Consider the following 20,703-nt stretch of genomic DNA (forward strand, 5'->3'; position numbering starts at 1 on the left):
GAATAAAACACCATCTCCTCTGTTCCATTACCATTGCCATTACTCTCTCCTTCTGATATTAATGCACCTCCACCCTCTGCATTCAGCTCACCATTAATGCATACTGTATACCTCACCAAACTTTGTCCATCATCCCCTACTTCCTCCTCTTCATCTTCATATGCTTCAACTCCATCATCTTCAAGGTCACCATTAATCCTGTGTTCCTCCACATGCCACCTTCTTTGGTAATGATAATTATCTTCTTCTTCTTCTTCAGATTCACATTCATCATCATTTGAAAACTCGCAGCTAGATTGATCAACCCTGTATGCCAAACTGATCTCATCATTGTCATCGTCTTCGTCTTCGCGATTGTGACCTTGAAGTGCCTCTACTACCTCAAAGGGTAAATGATGATCTGAACAAGCAGAAGCAATACGATCTCTCCATGGCTCTGAATCTAGAGGAGTCGCTTCAGTAATACCATGATGGAACTCTGGGGCTGAGCAAGAAGTGAACGTTGCCAATTTGGGGACTCTAATGGCAGATTGATCTAAAATCTCTTCATTTTGGAGATCCTGATGATTTGATCCACCATTGGCATGGATATTGGAGCGAGAATTCGATGTCATTTCGGGATTTAATGGCGAGGGTACCGAATTAGACATTACTGTGTGCTTTGTTTCTGAGCGTTTAGGATGAGATGCCATACTCTTGAAGAAATTAAGACCGCAACAACCCATGGTGGGGCTTGAGGCGGAATTGATACTCCTGCGAGGATTATTAATATAATCTCCGGGGGTCTCAACCTCCAATTCGGATCCCGGCTGAAGAAGAAGAAGATTGTCATGCCGATCATGAGTATCTATGGTGGGAGGAATATTCGAGGTGGAATATGTACTATTACTAATCATAGAGCTATAATGATCTTGGATACTGGCTTCCTCATCAACGTCGTCATGTTCACTGTAATCCTGTAAACTGATGTTTGAATCATGGTCTATATGAAGCTCGCCTGCCGGATCAGGAGGAGGCGAAGGAGGCGGAGATCGGCTAGAGCTAATGGCTGTATACTGCTGCGTTCTTTGGATTATCGAAGAAGAATTGTGCGGCAAATCTTCAGCTAGATTAACGCTATGGATGTATTCATCCAGTTGATCCTGTACCTGACGACGTTGGTCTGTCCTTAATGGGGTGTCGGCCACTGATCTTTGAAGATCTAATGTACTAATGGGAGAGTTCTGAGTAGTATCTAGATCGGATATGGTACTGTGATCTTCTGCAGTAATTCGACTAGAATGGTAATAATGGTGATGGTCAAGGATGTAATTGGCGGTGTCTATGTGATCCATTCGTCCAGGAACGCTCCTGCTGCTGCCAGTTCGTCTGAGAATCAAGCTCTTGATCTTCTGCGCGAATGAGAAGATGCGGCGGGGCCTAGGCCCAGGAGGATTTCCTGAAGCATAATCAGAAATTTGGACGCGGTGATCGTAAAAACGATTGCTGTGACGGCCATTAGAGGGATTAGGTGCTCGATGGGATGCCAAATTGTTAGCTATGGCATGGTTATGAAATTGATGATGATGATGATGATGATGATGAGATGCATGTAATTGACCACTATAGAAGCCACGATTCCTGTGCAGGCGAGAGGATGGATCATCAATATAATTCTGAGAGAGATGGCTATGGCGGCGATTATAAGGAGAGGAGGTAGAGAAGCCCCTGCGAAGGATGGGACGCCCTCGATTTGCACCATGATCAGATTCATGATCATGGCGAAATGACACAGACAATCCTCGTCTGAGCAGGGTATTGGGAGGTGGCCTTGCCCTGAAGCTGTTGGGGCTGGGGAGGAAGAGAATGCTAGGTCCCATGTTTGCTGCCATTGCTGTGGATGAGACTGAGACTGAATGCGGATCGATCGAGATCTGCTTCTCGTGCAAGTCTCCGGAGTCGAGATCAGTATGCGAAAGAGATGGAGATGGAGATGGAGATGGAGATGGAAATTGTGATTGTGATTGTGATTGAGATGGAGATTGAGATTGAGATTGGGATTGGGATTGGGATTGGGATTGAGATGGTGATTGTGATTGTGATTGTGATTGTGATTGTGATTGTGATTGTGATTGAGATTGAGAATTTGATTGTGATTGAGATTGTGATTGTGATTGAGATTGACATTGGCATTGGCATTGAGATAGAGATAGTGATTGGGATTGGGATTGAGATTGCAATTGCAGTTGGGATTGCGAATGTAACTGTGATTGCAATTGGGATCGCGAATATAATTGTGATTGCAATTGCAATTGGGATTGCGAATATCGCGATTTCGATTGCGATCGCGAATATTGGGATCGGAATGTTGATACATCCACCGGTATTTCTTGGGGCATGTCCTCGGAAAACATATCGCAGGACGGCTTCTCCATTCTGTCGGAGATGGCACTACTACGATCGGGGCTCGGGTTCCGCATTCTGTCCGCGGAAATGGTATCAGAGGATTCATTGGAATTGGGCATGGATTGGCACATAGTGGAGGAGATGATGGCATGAGAAGAAGAAGGATTGGAGGGTATGGATTGCCACATTGTGTAAGCCATTGGTATTGTTCTTGTGTTCAGAGGAATTGAAATTGGGTAGCCAAAACAAGATCCATTATTTTCTCTGTCATATCATCGTGAGGATGAGTGCCCCAAAGTTCGTGCACCCCACACTTCCTCCATTACACACATTACATATACAATACATAAATAAACTCACATGGTGGGTATCAAATCAATGGGGTCTCTCTCATAAGCTTATATGTACTATGCATAACCTTCTTCACATGCCTTTTTTTCTTCATGTTATTCCATCAAACTATGTGCCTTGATTTGTGAGCTATAGAGAGACGGTCGGTTCATTGTTAGCTTCGATCGATACGGTTCATTGTTAGCTTCGATCGATAAATGACTTCTGGGGTGTGATAGTGATCAACAAAAAATGCACACCACGTGGATTCAAGAGAACAATGCAAATGTAACCGTGATATTCCGGAATGTTGTCTGTTGGTTGTCCCACACACATTGTCAAGTCTTACTCCCGTTGTGCCGATATTTGATACGAATCATATCATGCTTCAACATCGGTCGATGCATGACACTCCTAAACACGCTCCACCCAATGTCGAAGAGACCCTCCCATTATGGATGAGCACTCGACCATCATTACTTTGAAAATAAATGGCTACAACCGTCGCCAAGCATATAGTTTCCCCAACTGTAGATATATAGTCAAATCTAGGTGGCGACCATAGACCACAATAGGATGCCATTCTTCACCAATTGAGGTGCCTATGTAGCAACTAAAACTATAAGAATATTGTGCAACACAATGGAAGAAACTAAACGAAGAGCAAGGTTTGATAACCTTGAAGAACAAGGAATAGTTGAAACTATGAGAACAATATAATTCCGAGGATAATATAATTCCCGCTTATCCTAGTAGCCTTAAACATTAAAATTAGCTTCAAAATTGATCCCAAAGGTTATGCGGGAAGCCTATAAGATACTCTTCCCCATTTCCCAATCTTTACACTTGTGCGACCACAAATCAAAATCACGGAAGTTATATTTAAGAACATGCTCCTTCTCTTAAGTGGCATCATGCAAAGTTTGATCCAACCATTTAATCGTGAACACTCATATTTGTCTATATCTCATAATTAACCTTATTTGCCAAGAAATTTTTTCGATGCTCAAACTAAACATAATCCTCATGGATTACTTAATATTTAACTCATGTAACTAACATGAAAACCAAGACACAGACAACCTTAAGAAGATTGAGATTATAGGGAAATGAACCAATCCATTTTACGACTATATAAGGTCCATAATATCATACTGACACATAAATAAATTTTGGGAATTTAAAGGTACACCCAACAAGATTGTTGGGGAAACACACAACAATACCACAATTCCACGCGAAAGCTAACAAATCGTTTCCCCATTTGTGTTGTAAAATAGAAGATAGTAATCAAACCAAACAAATTTGGATAACAATTCAGCAAGAAACTCCACACCCAAACACTAACAAACAAATTATCAAGGAGACACAAGATTTACATGGAAAACCCCAATGTGGGGTAAAAAACCACTAGACCATTTACAATGGCACCAAAACTCCACTAATAAATAAGAATCCAATGGGTACAACATATTTTCATCTCTAGTTCAAAACTAGAGGCTTCACAATCTTGAAGGTAAGTCCTTGGATCAACAAATCTCCACAAATTATCAAATATAGTGGCAAATTTCACAATTTCATAAATTTTGATCAGAGCATAATCTACGAAGATAGCGAGATCAAAACAATGATCGGATGCCGTTTGGTCATCGATTGGGGCTGAAATTAGTAGTTCGTTACTCTACTTCTATCTTTTACCTCTCTCTATTTGCTTGTTGCATGTTCTTTTTAGTATATTCTCAAAATACAGAAATAGTAATAATTAATAAGGGTTATGTTTCTAAAAACTCCTTTATTACCCCTAAGAAGAACCTATAAGTGGAAACTTTGTTTGGGTCCTTTTCATGCATAAAGTTGAACCCATTAAATATATATATACACAACTAATGTGGGAAAGCATAGACCCAATTAAATATTTGGACCTCTTCCTCCATGTAGGAGGGAACAACCCAACAAAGACTTTTTAACGAAGGTTAATAACATGAGGATGTCTATTATGATTGACCTAGAAACGTGCTCTTTCTTAAGTAGTCTTAATGTTATCTCATACACTATCTAGCATTTCTTAAGTAGTCTTAATTCATCTTTATGAAAAATAATATTCGTAAAGGCTCGTGGCAAAAAACCATACATCAGCATGCAAGGACTATATCTTGTCGAAGTATATTTAAATTTGTTATAAGTAATCTCTAATAAAATGAGATATTATTTTTGTTTTATAGGTTTCTTCGCCAAATAGATTTGAAATATATCCTCAATAATTTGATTGACTCATTCAATTTGACCATTAGACTAAGGATGATACAAGGAACTCATGCTAAAAATAGTTTCTAACTTTTTAAAGACTCGAACCCAAAAATTGCTTGTAAACATGGTAGAACCCTTACCCATAAATGCAATGTCCAAGGATACCCGAAACGAATATATGCAATATAATAAAGGGAAAAGTACCAGGATACCCCTGGAAGTTCGTCTATTTACCATAAAGTAATTTTTTGGACATAGGGGTAGTTTGGTAAATTTGGAACTTCCAGGGGCATTATGGTAAATAGACGAACTTCCAGGGGTATCCTGGTACTTTTCCCTATAATAAATAGGATACCAAGGAAAGTTACGACTCAGATGATGGACCGACTAAATACCCCTATAGGTATGCATGAATTGTGGGACGCTATTGGGGATATGAACAAACAAAGATGTGCAGGAATTGATGGACTTCCTATATACTTTTACATCAAATGTTGGGATCTAATTAAGGATGACATGCTGGCAGAGATGCAATGCATTATGGTAGAAGGATTAATACCCACAACAATGTGTAGAGGCATAAGATAATGGCCAAAGTCGCAAGTAAGAGATTGAAAATGGTAGTTAGGGACATTATACATACAACGCAAACTGGCTTCCTGGAAAACCGGAGCATTGTTGATAATGTGATAACATTCTGGGAATACTCAGCATGGGTAGAGGAGCAAGAAGTGGACCTAGCAGTAATGCTACTCGACTTCGAAAAAGTATATGACAAGATTTCATGGGACTTCCTAGAAGCAGTGATGGCAACCCTATTGAAAATGGTACTTGGGGACATTATACATACAACGCAAATTGGCTTCTTGGAAAACCGGAGCATTGTTGACAATGTGATAACATTTTGGGAATACTCAGCATGGGTGGAGGAGCAAGAAGTGGACCTAACAGTAATGCTACTCGACTTCAAAAAAGCATATGACAAGATTTCATGGGATTTCCTAGAAGTAATGATGGTAGCCCTAGGCTTTGAACAACAATGGATCCTTGGAATGGGTGCCTTTTATAGAGGTGCATCCAGCCAGGTGATAATGGCTGGAAGTATGGGGAAGAGCTTTACGATGCTACGTTCGGTACGCCAAGGATGCCCATTGGCCCCGTACTTATACATCATTGCAACATAAGCTTTGCATTATCAAATTGTTGATAGATCTTGGCAAATACAAGGCCTTACCTTGCCCGATGATGAAGGTATGGTGCTTGATACGACATATGTTGATGACACAATGACCTATGTCAAAGGTGATGCACACAACTTGGGCAGATTGCAAAATGCAATTGATGAGTTTTGTAGGGGATCAGATGCTAAAATAAATTAGAATAAATCAGTGGGCATTTGGATCAATAATAAGCCCATGTTAAATTGGGTCCCAGGCCCCAATTTTAGATGGTTGAGGAAAGGAGAAGCTACTAGATACTTGAGCTTCAAAATTGGTATGGACATTGATCGAGCATAACACTACAATCTACTAGTGGACAAAATAAAAACGAAGCTAATATGGTGGAATGCAAGAAAACTATCCTTTGCGGGCAAGATTGTGATTCCAAATCAGATTCTAATGGCCATTATATGACATACTGTTGCATGCTGGATAATCGTGCCCAAGTCGATGAAATTGATAAAAAGGATTATCAGAAATTTCTTATGGGGGGGCACAGAGGAAAATCAGGCTTGTGCAAAGGTTGCTTGGACCATGCTTATAAAAAGGAAAAGTGTAGGGGGGGTGGGATTGATAGATCCCATGGTGCAAACGAAGGCCTTGCTAGGCAAACTAGTGGTCAGGAGCCTACAACCTCCTGAGGCACCTTGGAAAGTTCTATGGCGACATAGATAGAAGATGTGGTTGTAGAGACAAGATGGACGTTGGCCAAGCATCCCATTTTGGGGCTTTGTGCCAGAATGAGACCCAAATATTGGGGAAGTATGCAGAGTCTTTGTGCTATTGGAATTATGAAAGCATGGCAAGAAATTAGAAAGGGGATCACATGTAGGTGGAGAAATGATGCATATGCACGGATGTACATGCCAATTGTGTGGAACCCATTTATTAGAGATGTGGATGGGCTGATGATAGGACAAAAAGCCGGTTTCAAATGGGCTGAGTTAATCAATGCCCAAGGGAATGCATGTGGAGTGGGAGAGGTTTTTGTCCAATGAGGTGGGCACTCAAAAGGCTAGAATATGGAGAATAAGCAGAGGTAAAGGCATGCTCATGAGAATTACATATGCCATTCCATGCTACAAGAATACCTTGGAAGAGGAAGAAGTAACAACCTCTGAAATTGCGTGGATAGGACTTATAGATGCTAAAAACTGTTTAATTGGCATTAAGGGAATGAAAGTAGAATCAAATGAGGTATGCTACTACAAACTAGAGCACGGAATGGTAAGAGTTGACCAACCAGTCTTTCTAAGAGAAAGGTCGATTAGGCTGATCGCAAAAAATGGCAAGAATATGATTATTGACCCTAAGCCAAGGGAGATCACACTGGCGACAGTGTGTTGGCCTATAGAAGGGCATTTGGATCAGCTATCATGGGACCCAACGATGTATTTTTGGAGAACTCAAGGACAAATTGATGGGGAAAAGTTGGTTCAATTTTTCAAGTATAACACGAAGATTGGGAGGCAAATTATTCTAGAACAAGAACACGACAAGATTGCGGCAAAGAAATTTTGGATACAGGAGGGCATTAGTGAAATGAGACTAGATCAATTCTGGAAAATGATATGGCATGACAGATATGACCGCAAGATAATGATGTGGTTATGGCTTATTGCACATAGAGCCTTGTCAGTAGGGACGTGGGGTAAAGGCCCCAATGTAGACCCTAGATGTATTGCATGTAGACAGATAGAAAGCATTTCCCATTGTCTATGGGAATGTCGCGAGGCAGTGGCTGTATGGGGAAGGGCACTATGTTTGCTTTGCCATGCTTCTAGTTCATTCACCCTCAACTAGGGACATGCTTGTTGGATTTGTCTTGAGGATGATGTGGCGAAATACGATAGCACATGCGATGCTTAGTACAGAGGGGAGAATGGCATGTAATTCGGCTGATCAATGACAACAAGGTACCTACAACTTGTGCACAGAATCAAAAACTTGGAGATCTTTGGACGTTGCTTGCCCCCATTACTATATGGTGTATATGGACAACCAGGTGTACCAGGGTATTTTCAGCACACAAACGCCCTCCAACTGAATCGATTAAACTTATCTGGCACACATTAATAACTACACTAAGAGCTCAATATGAGCGGATTGATGGTACCAATGATGTTGTGGAACTAATGAGGCTGAATTTTCGAAAACGATGGTGTACTACACCAATGGCCGCGGCAAATGGAATGGATATACTATGGAAGTATGAAGTACCCAAATGCTTGTTCCCCCCCTCCCATTAGTTGAACGAGGGGGGTGAAAGACATGGCATGTGGGATAGTGAATGTAGGTGAAGTGTATGAAAGGATGGCTGGAGACATGTGTGAAAGTGTAAGTTAAATAAGCGAGATCTCTTATGTAGGATAGGATAGTCTTGGCACGGCCTACCGAGAAAGGGATCGGGTTTGTGTATATTTTAACTAATGCACTATATTCTTTTTTGGAAAAAAAATAAAAAAATTGCTTGTAAACTTCGAATCTCTATCGCAAACTACATCCATTGATGGGATGTAAAACTACATTAAATCATCAACGAATTATCCTGCAAATTCACGAGTTATTTCTTTTGCTTTAGTTGGTATAAATTTGATTGATTTTTTTAATTGATTGACAACAACCCACATAGAGTCATGAAGTCTTTGTGTTTGAGGTAGACGAGCAATTAAATTCAGGGATATTCATTCTCCTTTGTTATTAGGAATATCGAATAGATGCAAAAAACTCTAATGTTATTACATAACTTTGCAGGTCATGGCATAATTTAGGCTAGAAATATTTAAAGGTGTTCAAAGTTGATTACATAATTTAGACAGTTCAAGGCATTCAAAGGTGCCCAATCGAGGATGTATCATAACACTCCAAACGAATTTCCTTTTTTATTTGAGAGTGACCTTGAATACAAACCTCCCCATTACTGTAGAGGAGATCGTTAAAAATGGAAAAGGTAAACTCCGAGGACATATTTACCCCATCCAATATCTTTTAAAAAACAATTGAGCAAGACATTACCCTTGAAATTCATATAAAATATCATTTTCTAATTCATTGAAGTTAAGCATGTTAATTTCATGAATACGACTAAGAACATCAACAATTATATTCATTGAACTTTTGCAATAACAAATGGAAAAATTGAAGTCTTGAATAAGTTTTGCCCATATACCCTTATGGCCAACAAGATCATGTTAATCGCAATTTTTTTAAACACTGATGTTCTATTGTGACCACAATGATTTCCATATAAATAATATCTCCAAGTTTTAAGTGCATGCAAAAAGTTATTTTTCTTGAATGAATGCCAACATTGAGTGTAATCAATTAGCTTTAGAATTGATCCTTAAGGTTATGGCTATACATACGTCCCACCAACCAACAATTCTCTTGGAGCTATTGGAGAAATGGAAGTCCCTTCACCCAAGCCACACAATGAAAAAGAACTACCAAAACAAGAGAAAATGGAAACACAAGCAAAATAAGAGGAAGATGATCCTTTCTCAAGATAAAAAGGTGTAAATGTAGTCAGGGTATTGGGGTGAACCATGTTATACATCCCTCAATGAAGAATAATCGGGTAGACCTTTAAGTTAACTATAAGATAATGATACCAAGAATCAATCCAAAGAAATAAATGCATTGTACAACCAATCAGGGATTTGCAAATTTGGTATTCAAATAGGCTGAGTGACATCTAGCCCACCATAACCTCTATCGTGCTATGGAACATTTGGATATTTAGATGCAAAGTAGGTATTGCAGGAGAGGAAAGTCAACCAAAGGAGTCAATCACTACTCTATGCCATATGGTATTATCTGATTACGAATATATGAGCTCAATATGAAGAGCTAGAAGGAACTTCACACACAGTGGAAGCTGCAAGACTTTCCTTTCAACAATCAGGGTCAGATTCGCCCTTGGTGGATTATGTAGATGGCGTGCCAAAAGTGGTGTTACACCACTCCAAAATGGTTCTGTTCACCTTGGTAGCCCAACTAGGAAGGTACATGGTATTTTTCTGAAATTTTACATACTACGGGATGATAAACACATACTAGGGTAATGTGGTTGAATGTCTATGAGTACATTTTTGTTGTACATATATGGAGTGTAAAGACACTCTACCTAACTAATGGGAAGTATCTTTTTACATACATAAAAAAAGAATCAATCCATCACATAAGTTACAAGAAAATATAACCTAAGGCCTATTATAGTTACATTATACATAATGACTTAGGTATCAAGATCTCTTCGACAAACTTTAAAAAACTTACGTATGTGCATCGTGTCGCATCAACTTGGTATTTTTTCCATCATGGTAAACATACAATTCTTAGATGGAGATCAAATGTGAGGTTAGACGATCCACACCACCTAGTGAGGTATGCCAACGCGCAACATGCCGCCAACTCATAAGTTGTAGCCTAATTTGTGATTCATTCTGAATACACATTACAAGACCTCCTTACCCCGAATGGGGCATTTGGATTTAGTTCATGGTTTAGGGACACGATGAAAGCAAACACGACAATTGTGTCAAGTTGGGCAGGGATGTTCTAGTAGTCATGACATGTTTGTGCTCAATTAGTTTAAGTTCTATTTTTTTTTTTTTACTTAATTTTATTTTTAGTTATGATGACTGGATAAATACTCTATTGTTGTAAACCAATTGTCTCATGGGCCAAATTTGGCCTTAGAAGACGTTAATACACCTTTCTTTCTTTCTTTCTTTCTTTCAGCCGACCACTAGAAATCGTAGCCTATGTAAACATGAGTTATATATAGGGCATGCTTGCTTGTATGGACAACTCATGGGCCCCCAAGACAGGACAATGAGTCGTTGGCCCCCTGGACAACTCGTGAGCTCCGTGGACAAAACTACTCACGGGCAGCCTGGACAACTACTCATGGGCCCCCTGGGACAGCCGTTCATGAGCTGCCCCTCGCATGAGGAGCATATGGTTTTAGCTCATCGTTAACCATTCAAACGAATAAGTGCTTCACAAAGAAAAAAAGAAAGAAAGGCCTAATTGATTCTAAGACTTTCCAGATGTTTCCAAAGGCTCCGCTCCGAGCCGCAGGCTCATGTTGGTTCGGTGGAGGCTCGGAAAAGGGGGACCTTTAGGTTCGACACCATAGCTAGAGGCTCGGGATTCATCCCCGTTCCCCCCTCTGATTCTCAATCAGGAAATCTTCCTTTCTCCTCCATCCATCCATTCTTTCATCGTTGCCTTCTTCTTCTTCTTCTTCTTCTTCGATTAATCTTGTTCGATTCTGCAGCTTCTTCGGTTAATCCTCCTTCCTCTCCACCTTCCCGGAAGCTCTGATTCAGCCGTTCCATGTCGGGGGCCTCTTGGAAGTTTCCGACAATCTTTTCCTCTTCCTCTTCTTCTTCGCCTTCTCCAATTGCTTCGCCATCGCCATCTTCTTCAGGTTTCTGTTTCTTCCGCAGATCAGTGGTTCAATCTTCGTGTTTACCTTGCCATGGTCAATATTACCGACATGACGTCTCAGCTAGCTCTCAGATTAGCAATACCAGAAGGTCTTGTGAATATGCTGCTTCCAGGACATTATTAGGTCAATTACATCAAGATGGAAACACAGAGGCTCTCCGTCATCATCATCATCATCATCATCAGCCTGTTGTAATTTATGATAGCTTTCCTGTGTTGAAAGTTAATGGACGGTTGAGAGATGGTGGAGCTAGTGCAGACTATAATAACTACAGAAAAGATCACAGTAATCACCATGGCCGCATTTCACGGAAGAATTCCTTGCAAAAGGTAAAGAATTAAATAGTTTACATCCGTTATTTTCTTCGTTAATTTGTTCACAGGAAAATCTCGTAGTTCTCTTTTCTTCTGTGCCTTTTGAGTATATCGCAGTTTTAATTCAAAGAATGTCTATAAGAAGGCGTTGTAAACTATACGAGATTAGAGATGCCATCATTTTGGAATTTTCATTTTTTAGCATGAAAAAAAATCGTGTTTGTCGTTTTTTATTATCATTTTCCTCTTCAGTAGATCATACATGATTAGTTTTGTTTCGAATTCATGAGTAAAACAGATAACGTACTAATATTCATCTACTTTTTTCATTGTTTCACAAGAAAAACACGGATTTTTGCTTAATATGGATCCACTTTCTGTCATTCAGATTCATGACTGGACAGGATAATGTGCTGATGCCAATTGCTTTTTCTCATAGCTTATGTATGAAAGTTATCTTCTAGCTTTACTCGTTTTACAAGAAGATTTTAGGCGTCTTCTTTTCTTGGATCATATATTATTAAGTTTAAGATTCAATTCATAACTAGACCAAACAATGTCCCTGTGTCAATCACTTACTCTCATAGCTTATTCATAATAATTATCCTCTTTCTTCATTTGTTTCGCAATCAAAACTCCAGTATTTTTCTTGTCTTGGGTTTGCTTCCTGTGCATGTTATACCACTTCAAGATTCGTTTCATTGCTAGACCAGATTCATGGTTGGGTCAGACAATATGCAGTTGACAACGCAGAGTTTTTTCATAGTTTATCTGCTTTTTGCTCTATATTTTTTGCAGGAACCTTCATTGCTTCTTAGTCTTATTCAGGAGATTCAGCCTCTAGACGTTTGCCAGATTAGTGTAGATGCCTCTCGTGATAGCACAGATGCAATGAAGAGGACAATCTCTGGTATGCTAGGTCTCCTTCCATCTGACCAATTCCATGTAACTGTTGAGAGCTCCCGTGATCCACTTGCAAAATTGCTTGTCTCATCCATTATGACTGGGTAAGTGTGATTTATTTCTTGTTATAACCGTAGCTTTGCATATGTAATGCTTTCATTTCTTTCTTTTTTCCATTTTATCGTTTACGATTTATCAATTCCACATTTATAATGTGTCTTTGTGTTAATTCTTTGTTTGTTATGCAATCATATGCTAAGGAATGCTGGAAGCATTTTAACTGCTTGATTATATTGACATTTATAATGGTTCCTTTAAATTTTATCTCCTTGCCGCCTCTACAGCTATACATTAACAAATATCAGAACTAATAAATCTTCGTGTGCGTGAGTATATTGACATTTGTTATGATTCATTTTTTCTGCGTGTTGTTCTTTGTTTTATTTTCGTTCTTTTTTCCATTTTATTGTTTATGATTTATCAATTCCGCATTTATAATGTGTCTTTGTGTTAATTCTTTGTTTGTTATGCAATCATATGCTAAGGAATGCTGGAAGCATTTTAACTGCTTGATTATATTGACATTTATAATGGTTCCTTTAAATTTTATCTCCTTGCCACCTCTACAGTTATACATTAACAAATATCAGAACTAATAAATCTTCGTGTGCGTGAGTATATTGACATTTGTTATGATTCCTTTTTTCTGCTTGTTGTTCTTTGTTTTATTTGTTTAGAAATGAGAACTCAATACACCCCGCTGTGCTTTGCTTATATTGAAGTTTGTAATGTTTCCTTTTTTATTGCTTTCTTAGTTTGTTGCTTATGCAGTTATGCACTAAGAATACCAAAAATCATTGATCTTTGTTTTTTTTCTATGTTGTTTATGCAGTTATCCATTTTGTAATGCTGGAAATAATAAAAGATCATTGGCTGTGTGATTATTGTACTGACGTTTGTAGTGTTTGTTTTTCTTTTTTCTTTTCATGTTTTTTATGCAGTTATACATTATTGTACTGACGTTTGTAGTGATTATTGTACTGACGTTTGTAGTGTTTGCTTTTCTTTTTTCTTTTCATGTTTTTTATGCAGTTATACATTAAGAAATGCAGAGTATAGATTATGCCTCCAAAAGAGTTTAGGGTCCTGTGATGATGATGAATCTGGTTGCTGGAAAAACGAGTTGTCCACAAATAATAATAAAATACAGCTCAACTATGGAGATGGAATTCGTGAAAATCAATCACAGGAAGAAGAAAGTAATTATATCAATTCAAATTCTTTGGAGTGTTTTCATGAGGGACAACAGCTGATTGATGATGATGCTAAGACAATTGAAGCACTTGGTTTTATGAATGAAGAAACTAGAAAGTACATCCAAAATCTCAAGGGAAAGTTAAATGCTGTTACAAAGGTATGTGTCTGGTTTATAATAAAACATAATGAAGCTTTGCATGATATGTGGCAAAATGTTTTCTTAATTACAAAATGGGAAGAAAGCTAATATTTGTTGAAAAGGTACCCACATAATTTAGAAGCATGGTTGAGCTCATAGTACGTAATATACTTGAATGCATTGTCAAACATTCTCATTCATACGAATGCAAACGAATGCGTATGTTATCAAAACTGTTCTTGCTTTCTTTTTTTACACTTTTTACCTTAAATTTCTTACCTTATAATAAATAATGGATACAAAAGCTTGGTATTTAGCCTTACTTCGAGGTTGTTTACCATACTTGAATGATTGAAACATTCTTGAATGCGAATGCACGTATGGTACGTATGGTTCATACTATGGTTGAGCTCATTCATTTGATCACAAATTTCATCATTGCTCCATTTCTGTCAGCTCACGTTTTTTCCAATGTGACAAAGCATTCATTCGCACACAAGGAATCTCATAGACTGTGAGTTTGCTAGACTGAGTATGTAAATCTACTTGAATGCTCGGTCTTTGATTACATTAGATATTTTTCTTTCTCCACATCAGCCTGCAGTTCTCACTGTAGCATCGGAAGTCATAAAATTAAGAGAAAGCAAGTTCGATCCTTACCATGGGATAGACCTTGTCTCATAGATCACAGTCGGTCTTCTGTGGATGTTAAAAATCTATCTACTGATCTATCTATCTATATTGCTCCCGGTTACAATTTGGACTCTTAATCGTGATGTTGATTAGTAAAATTCTGTGGATGTTAAAAATCTATCTATCTATCTATATTGCTCCGAGTTACAATTTGGACTCTCAATCATGATGTTGATAAGTAAAATTCTTTAGCATTGAGAGACGTTTCTTAGGTCTAGACACTGCTTGTAAGTTTCACATTGATTCCATAGTTCATATTGACCTAGGCATGGTTATGAGGAAGCACAATATTGGGATGTATACCACCTCTTCATAAGTAAAGACTTGGCTACTACTTAGCGACATATGAACGAACCCTGAACATTTACCATGATCAAGGATTCACAACTATGGCTTTCTTATGCAGAAAGCTTGTATCATGTCCTTCACTATCTCCCCCTTACCACGACCATCAAGATCTTGCACTATTACCTCCACTTATCCCCTCATACAAGGCTGAGAAAGACATCTGGCACCTTGAACATGGATAATCGTCTGACCACACAGGATGACAAGGCAATCAGAAGGGGGATAACTCAGTGGACCCCCTCCGACTAGGGAATAATTGGACTATCATGATTCTCCACACACTTGTGAAACATTGTGGAGCAGGACTTATCCCAAGGTCGAAGAGATATGAGCCCCAGGCCACGCAGGATTTAGGGGAGTCGTATCTTCCACTGACGAGATCCTTAACATTACGTTGCTTGATGGACCAAGCAAAGAGCCATATGGGCTCCAGGCCTTATTTTGCCTGGCTTTATTCCAAATAGTGAATCTTGTCTACCGAATTCGAAACATTCCACCTTGAAGAATAAGATGTAAGATGTTTGAACTGATGATAACAAAATATGCAGAAGGATTATGGTACTCACAGATGATGAAGTGGTTCAACAACAATGGCCTCGACATTGAGACTTTAACACCCGTTCAATGTTATACACATCTCCAAAGTGATGAAGAGAATGAGGTGTCACAACAAGATCTATTGCAGCTCTATATTCAAAAGACATGAACCACACGAAAAGGGCCTCTTCCTGCAAAGACAGCCTTCAACAAAGATCTTTTCATAAACTTCTTAGAGGATTGATTCATACAAAGTCCGAGGTACACAAATGTTGACACGACCTCACAGATCAATAGGCCAAATCAGACTTCCCTCGAACTAGGGACTAGATCAAGATGAGCACTACGCATTGCCTCGAACAAATTATCAAAAGCAGGGAGCTTTTTGTGTGTAGGTCTGCAGCTTATAAGCACATCACACAGTAGTATCCCATCCTCTACATGGACTCTGCCATTCAAAAAATAATAAAAGCTGACCCACAACACTCTGCACTAAACATTCTCGAGCTCCACAACATAGGGAGTCAACCCTTACATTATCATGCGAGATGCGATGGCAATTGCACGTCATTGATTTGTTCCATTGCCCCACACCTCCACTGACAATATGCCTCAAAGTCACCACGTGACTAGAGGAATGCTGGCAACAGTGAAGACAAGTACGAGGAAATAAGGTACATGGGCATACCATCACATGGAGATGTCTAGGCTACACATATTAGTTATGCACTGGATGCTTGTAAACCATTTCCCAACTCAGGTTCACCACATGCATTAAGATCATGACCATGAAGCTTTAGCATGGATAACTTGAATTCGCCCATATTTATAATTGTGATTCGTCTAGTTGGTCGATTTTGGTCTGTATTAGATAGTAATATATCTTTCTCTCTCTCTCTCTATCTCTCTCCCATATTTGCAATGACAAATTCTTCCTTGGAGAAGAAAAAGGGGCATACATACGATCCCACATGTATCTCCGAGTAACGCGCAAAGGACCTCGGTTCTCCTTGCAAGAGGCTGGTTGTGCTCAACTTTCTCATGGATATGAAGACCTTGGTCCACTTTAATGACAATGTGCACACTACAGTTCCAAGAGCCACAAGTCTCTTCTCTATGGAGTACAAACTTTGGAATTGGGTCTTAATAGCACAAATAACTTGAAAGATTCAGAAAGCATTAGTGCCCCATGATACAATCTGGGAGGAGATAGAGCAGCCCCAATAATCATTGAAGCATTATTCCAATCAATGATCGGTATACAATGGCTTTGGGAGTTCCCTACATGAAGGTACTCAAGGTTGGCTATTAATTCATCAAAACAACTAGTTGAACACGGAGATAATCACTGTTGGTAGGCAGGAAGACAACAATGGTTCGAGTCCCATAGCATAACCATAAATGCGCTATCCTCATTCCAATATATAGCTTGGATTGTCCCCGTCTAAACATAACCAAAGTGGAAAATATTAGAGTGATCCGAACTGATATTATCAACATGGATCAGCCTCATAACATCTGTTCGTACAAAGATGGCCCACTGTGAGGCACATGTTTTTCACACGTCCAAGGATGGAATCATCGTCAGGTTCACATATATGGTCATACATCTATCCTATGTGTTGCAGTGTGATAGGGCAGATGTGGACCTCTTCACATTAGTTAGAGATTGAGTGGAAAACGTTTTGCATATATCATTAATTTGGTAAGCATAGATAAGTTGTTCTTACAAGGATATTTATTTGATTGGTGGCTTACCATATATTGTTAATTGGTAAGTCCAGATAAGTTCATCTTACAAGGTATATTATTTGATTGTTGTCTCAAGTGACTTCAATGGGGTATGCATAATAGAATATAATAGATGGTCAGATTAATGATGTATTTTAACATTGTCTCGTCATAATATAGGCGTAATAAACTGATATATCTTAACCATAGTTGCTAAATACTTAGCATACAATACGCGTACATTACGTATGCTACATCTTTTAATAGTATTCTATGCTTTTTGTAAAACACTTAGATACGTATTCTTATGACAAGTATGTATGTAGAATACGTTAATTACTTCTTATATTTGTATTGCATCTAACAATTGTTCTTGGCCAAATTTGTACGTTTTTGAATTTTAATATTTTTAGGAAATGTAAAATACTTGTTAAATATGTACACAGTTTTAAAACGTAGAATTGTGTTAAATACCCGAGAGTATTCGAGAACATATTAACACCTCAGAGTATTCTAGAACGTATTCTATACTATAATATGCATCTTTTGTCAACTATGATCTTAATGTTGTCTCATTGTAATATAGGCCCACATTCTGGCATCATTATCACAAGTTATGTCCAGATTATTGGTTGGTTTTTAGAAATGAAAAGGAATACTACCAACCCCCAAATTGGCAAGATGCATTGCAAGTCTGCATGTTATTGAAGCATTCTAATCTTTGGCTTATCTCAAAGTATTCTACATGTATGAGTGGTAATCAAAGATTACATGTATAATGTGGGCCAAAAAGGGATATTACCAGTTACCCCCAAACTGAAGCATTCTAATCTTTTGCTTATCTCTAAGTATTCTACGTGTATTTGTGGCAATCAAAGATTAGATGTATAATGTAGTGGGCCACATCATGCCCCAATCACCCAAAAAATGTCAGATCAATTGGATATCAGTAGAAGATGGCAATTTGATTTATGCATCAATAATCAGATATTATGTGCATGTAAAAAGTAGTGACAACATGTTCGAAGATGAATGCTGCTATGGCACTATGATTCCTAACATCAGTCAACAGTTTCTGTATGCTCATCTTTACAGTAATTCATAGTACTGAACTCTAGCTTGATTTTACAATCCATATTGTAATGTTTGGAGAGAAAGGATTGTTCAATTGAGTATCTTAGACTTCTCGGAAATTTCCACCCTCCTTTCTTTGGGCTTCTAGAAACTGCCATATTTTAGCTGTCATATCTCAGTTGAAGAGTCGCTACTGCCATTTCTTAGCTGTCATGAGAATTCAAATCTCACTGAACTTTGTTGCTCTAATATTGATAACCAATGTGCATCCTTTACTTTAATTGCAGTTTTTCTACATTTATTGATGATCTTAGGTTTTTCATCTCAGAGATATAATTCATTTTTAGTTTGTAAAGTAAAACTACATTGATCCTATTTATCATGTTGGAGTCCTTACTTTATATGAAGTTTGCATGAGGTAATTAACATTTTGGAACAGGAACATTATTCTAATTTCATCACAGGAAAGATCAATGAAAGAGATGATTGTCAATTGTCACTATTTATTATTAAATTACTCTAAAATATTGAAATCTATTGGCTGTGGTTTCTCTTCAGGAGCTAGAGAATCGTAAACGAATTAATACTGGTCTTCAGATGCAAAACATTGTCGGAGAAGAGAAGAACGATCTACTGGACTATCTTAGGAGTTTGTCCCCTGACAAGGTTAGATTTGTAATTAGTTTTTCTTCCAGAATACTCTTGGTTTGTTTTTATTTTTATTTTAATTGTCCAACATTGATGCATACTCCATTACCAGGTGGCAGAATTGTCACAACCCACTTCAAAAGATGTGGATGAAGTGATTGAACATGTTATTAATGGACTACTTGATGATCCTTCCACAAAGATACAACATAAAGAAGATACACAATATACCATCTCAAGTGGTCCATGGGATGAGGATAACACTCAAAAGTGTAGCTCGTCCCCCTTGCAGTCACAATCTGCACTTATAGTAGAGCGTGACTATCTTGCAAGATTGCTTTTCTGGTACGTATAGAACTCTTGCAAATTGCATCATAAACATGTCTGTTGTGTGATGATGATGTAATCTAAGATAGCATTTTATAAGAGGTTATATGGTTTATGACCAGGTGTATGTTGCTGGGCCATCATATGAGAAGTGTCGAATACCGTTTAGAACTCAGCCGCACACTAAGTTTATCTGGAGACCTTGATAACAGTATTAATGGAGACTGATTTATATGGTATGGCAATGTCATGAATTTCTAGAGCTTAAATGTCAGCTAAAAAGGTGCTATCGAGCTATGCCAACTTGATGCATTTCTATTGGCAGACAACTTGCAGATTCGACTGGCTCATATGTTGGTACTAGGTATCACGTGTTCTTACAATGTCGAAGTGTTGGCAACGAGAATACCATTTGCTCATGCACATGGCGAGTATTCTCATTTGCTGCTTCTTGGTGTGGTATCTACTTTACCTATGTTGGAAGGATTTTGCTGAAATATATGTACATTTATTCTTGATATATTTAGTATTGGACATTCATTTTGAGTTGTAATCTAAATTCCTACAATGTATAAGATTAAAAGTTTTGGTTCTTAAATTTTCTTGTATAGTGATCAATAACTTTTTCGACTCAGATGCATAAAAGTCTGAGACTGATCATTGATACATAGGTACTGGTCATGTTTAAAGCTCTTTGTAACGGGAGCAATCATGGCCTTGGAAGCTCACATTGTATTATGTCTGTGTCTCTTTTGGATGAAAAACATAAGTCACCGAAAACAATGGATAACCTTCAAATAGCTTCCATGGTCTTGAAAGCTCACATTGTATATGCATTCCGTCTCTTTTGTAAATCTCTTTTAGATGAAAAACAGAAGTCATCGAAAACAATGGACAACCTTGAAATAGCTTTTATGTTCTCTGACCTTTTCAAGTCAGGTTGGGTTCCAATGTTCTCATCTATCCCTTGGATTGAAAACAGTGCAGTGTTACTGAAATATAAGTCAAATGACAAGAAATCTTTTGCAAAATCTGCATACCTAGATTGAATCACACTCGCATCCATCACTTAGAATCAAGTTATCCATGTGG

At 38.3% G+C, this 20,703-nt stretch overlaps 1 protein-coding gene across 2 annotated transcripts; it reads left to right on the top strand.

Annotated features, from left to right (window-relative positions):
• The first annotated feature begins 11,379 nt into the window (after nt 1-11,379).
• Nucleotides 11,380-20,209, top strand: LOC147858754 (uncharacterized). Of its 2 annotated transcripts, XM_087325763.1 has the most exons (7): nt 11,380-11,969; nt 12,753-12,961; nt 13,950-14,271; nt 19,195-19,302; nt 19,397-19,629; nt 19,734-19,847; nt 19,937-20,209. In XM_087325763.1, the coding sequence occupies exons 1-6, from the start codon at nt 11,526-11,528 to the stop codon at nt 19,837-19,839; spliced, it is 1,422 nt and encodes a 473-aa protein (XP_087181889.1). In that variant the 5' UTR covers nt 11,380-11,525; the 3' UTR covers nt 19,840-19,847; nt 19,937-20,209. The 2 variants fall into 2 exon arrangements, with proteins under 2 accessions (XP_087181889.1, XP_087181888.1); XM_087325762.1 differs by having other exon boundaries at nt 11,381-11,969; nt 19,734-20,209.
• Nucleotides 20,210-20,703: the final 494 nt, after the last annotated feature.

Source organism: Azolla caroliniana, unplaced genomic scaffold (assembly GCF_043228905.1).
Source record: "Azolla caroliniana isolate FFs.n. ecotype wild unplaced genomic scaffold, voAzoCaro1.0.p SCAF_10, whole genome shotgun sequence".
Lineage (NCBI taxonomy): Eukaryota > Viridiplantae > Streptophyta > Polypodiopsida > Salviniales > Salviniaceae > Azolla > Azolla caroliniana.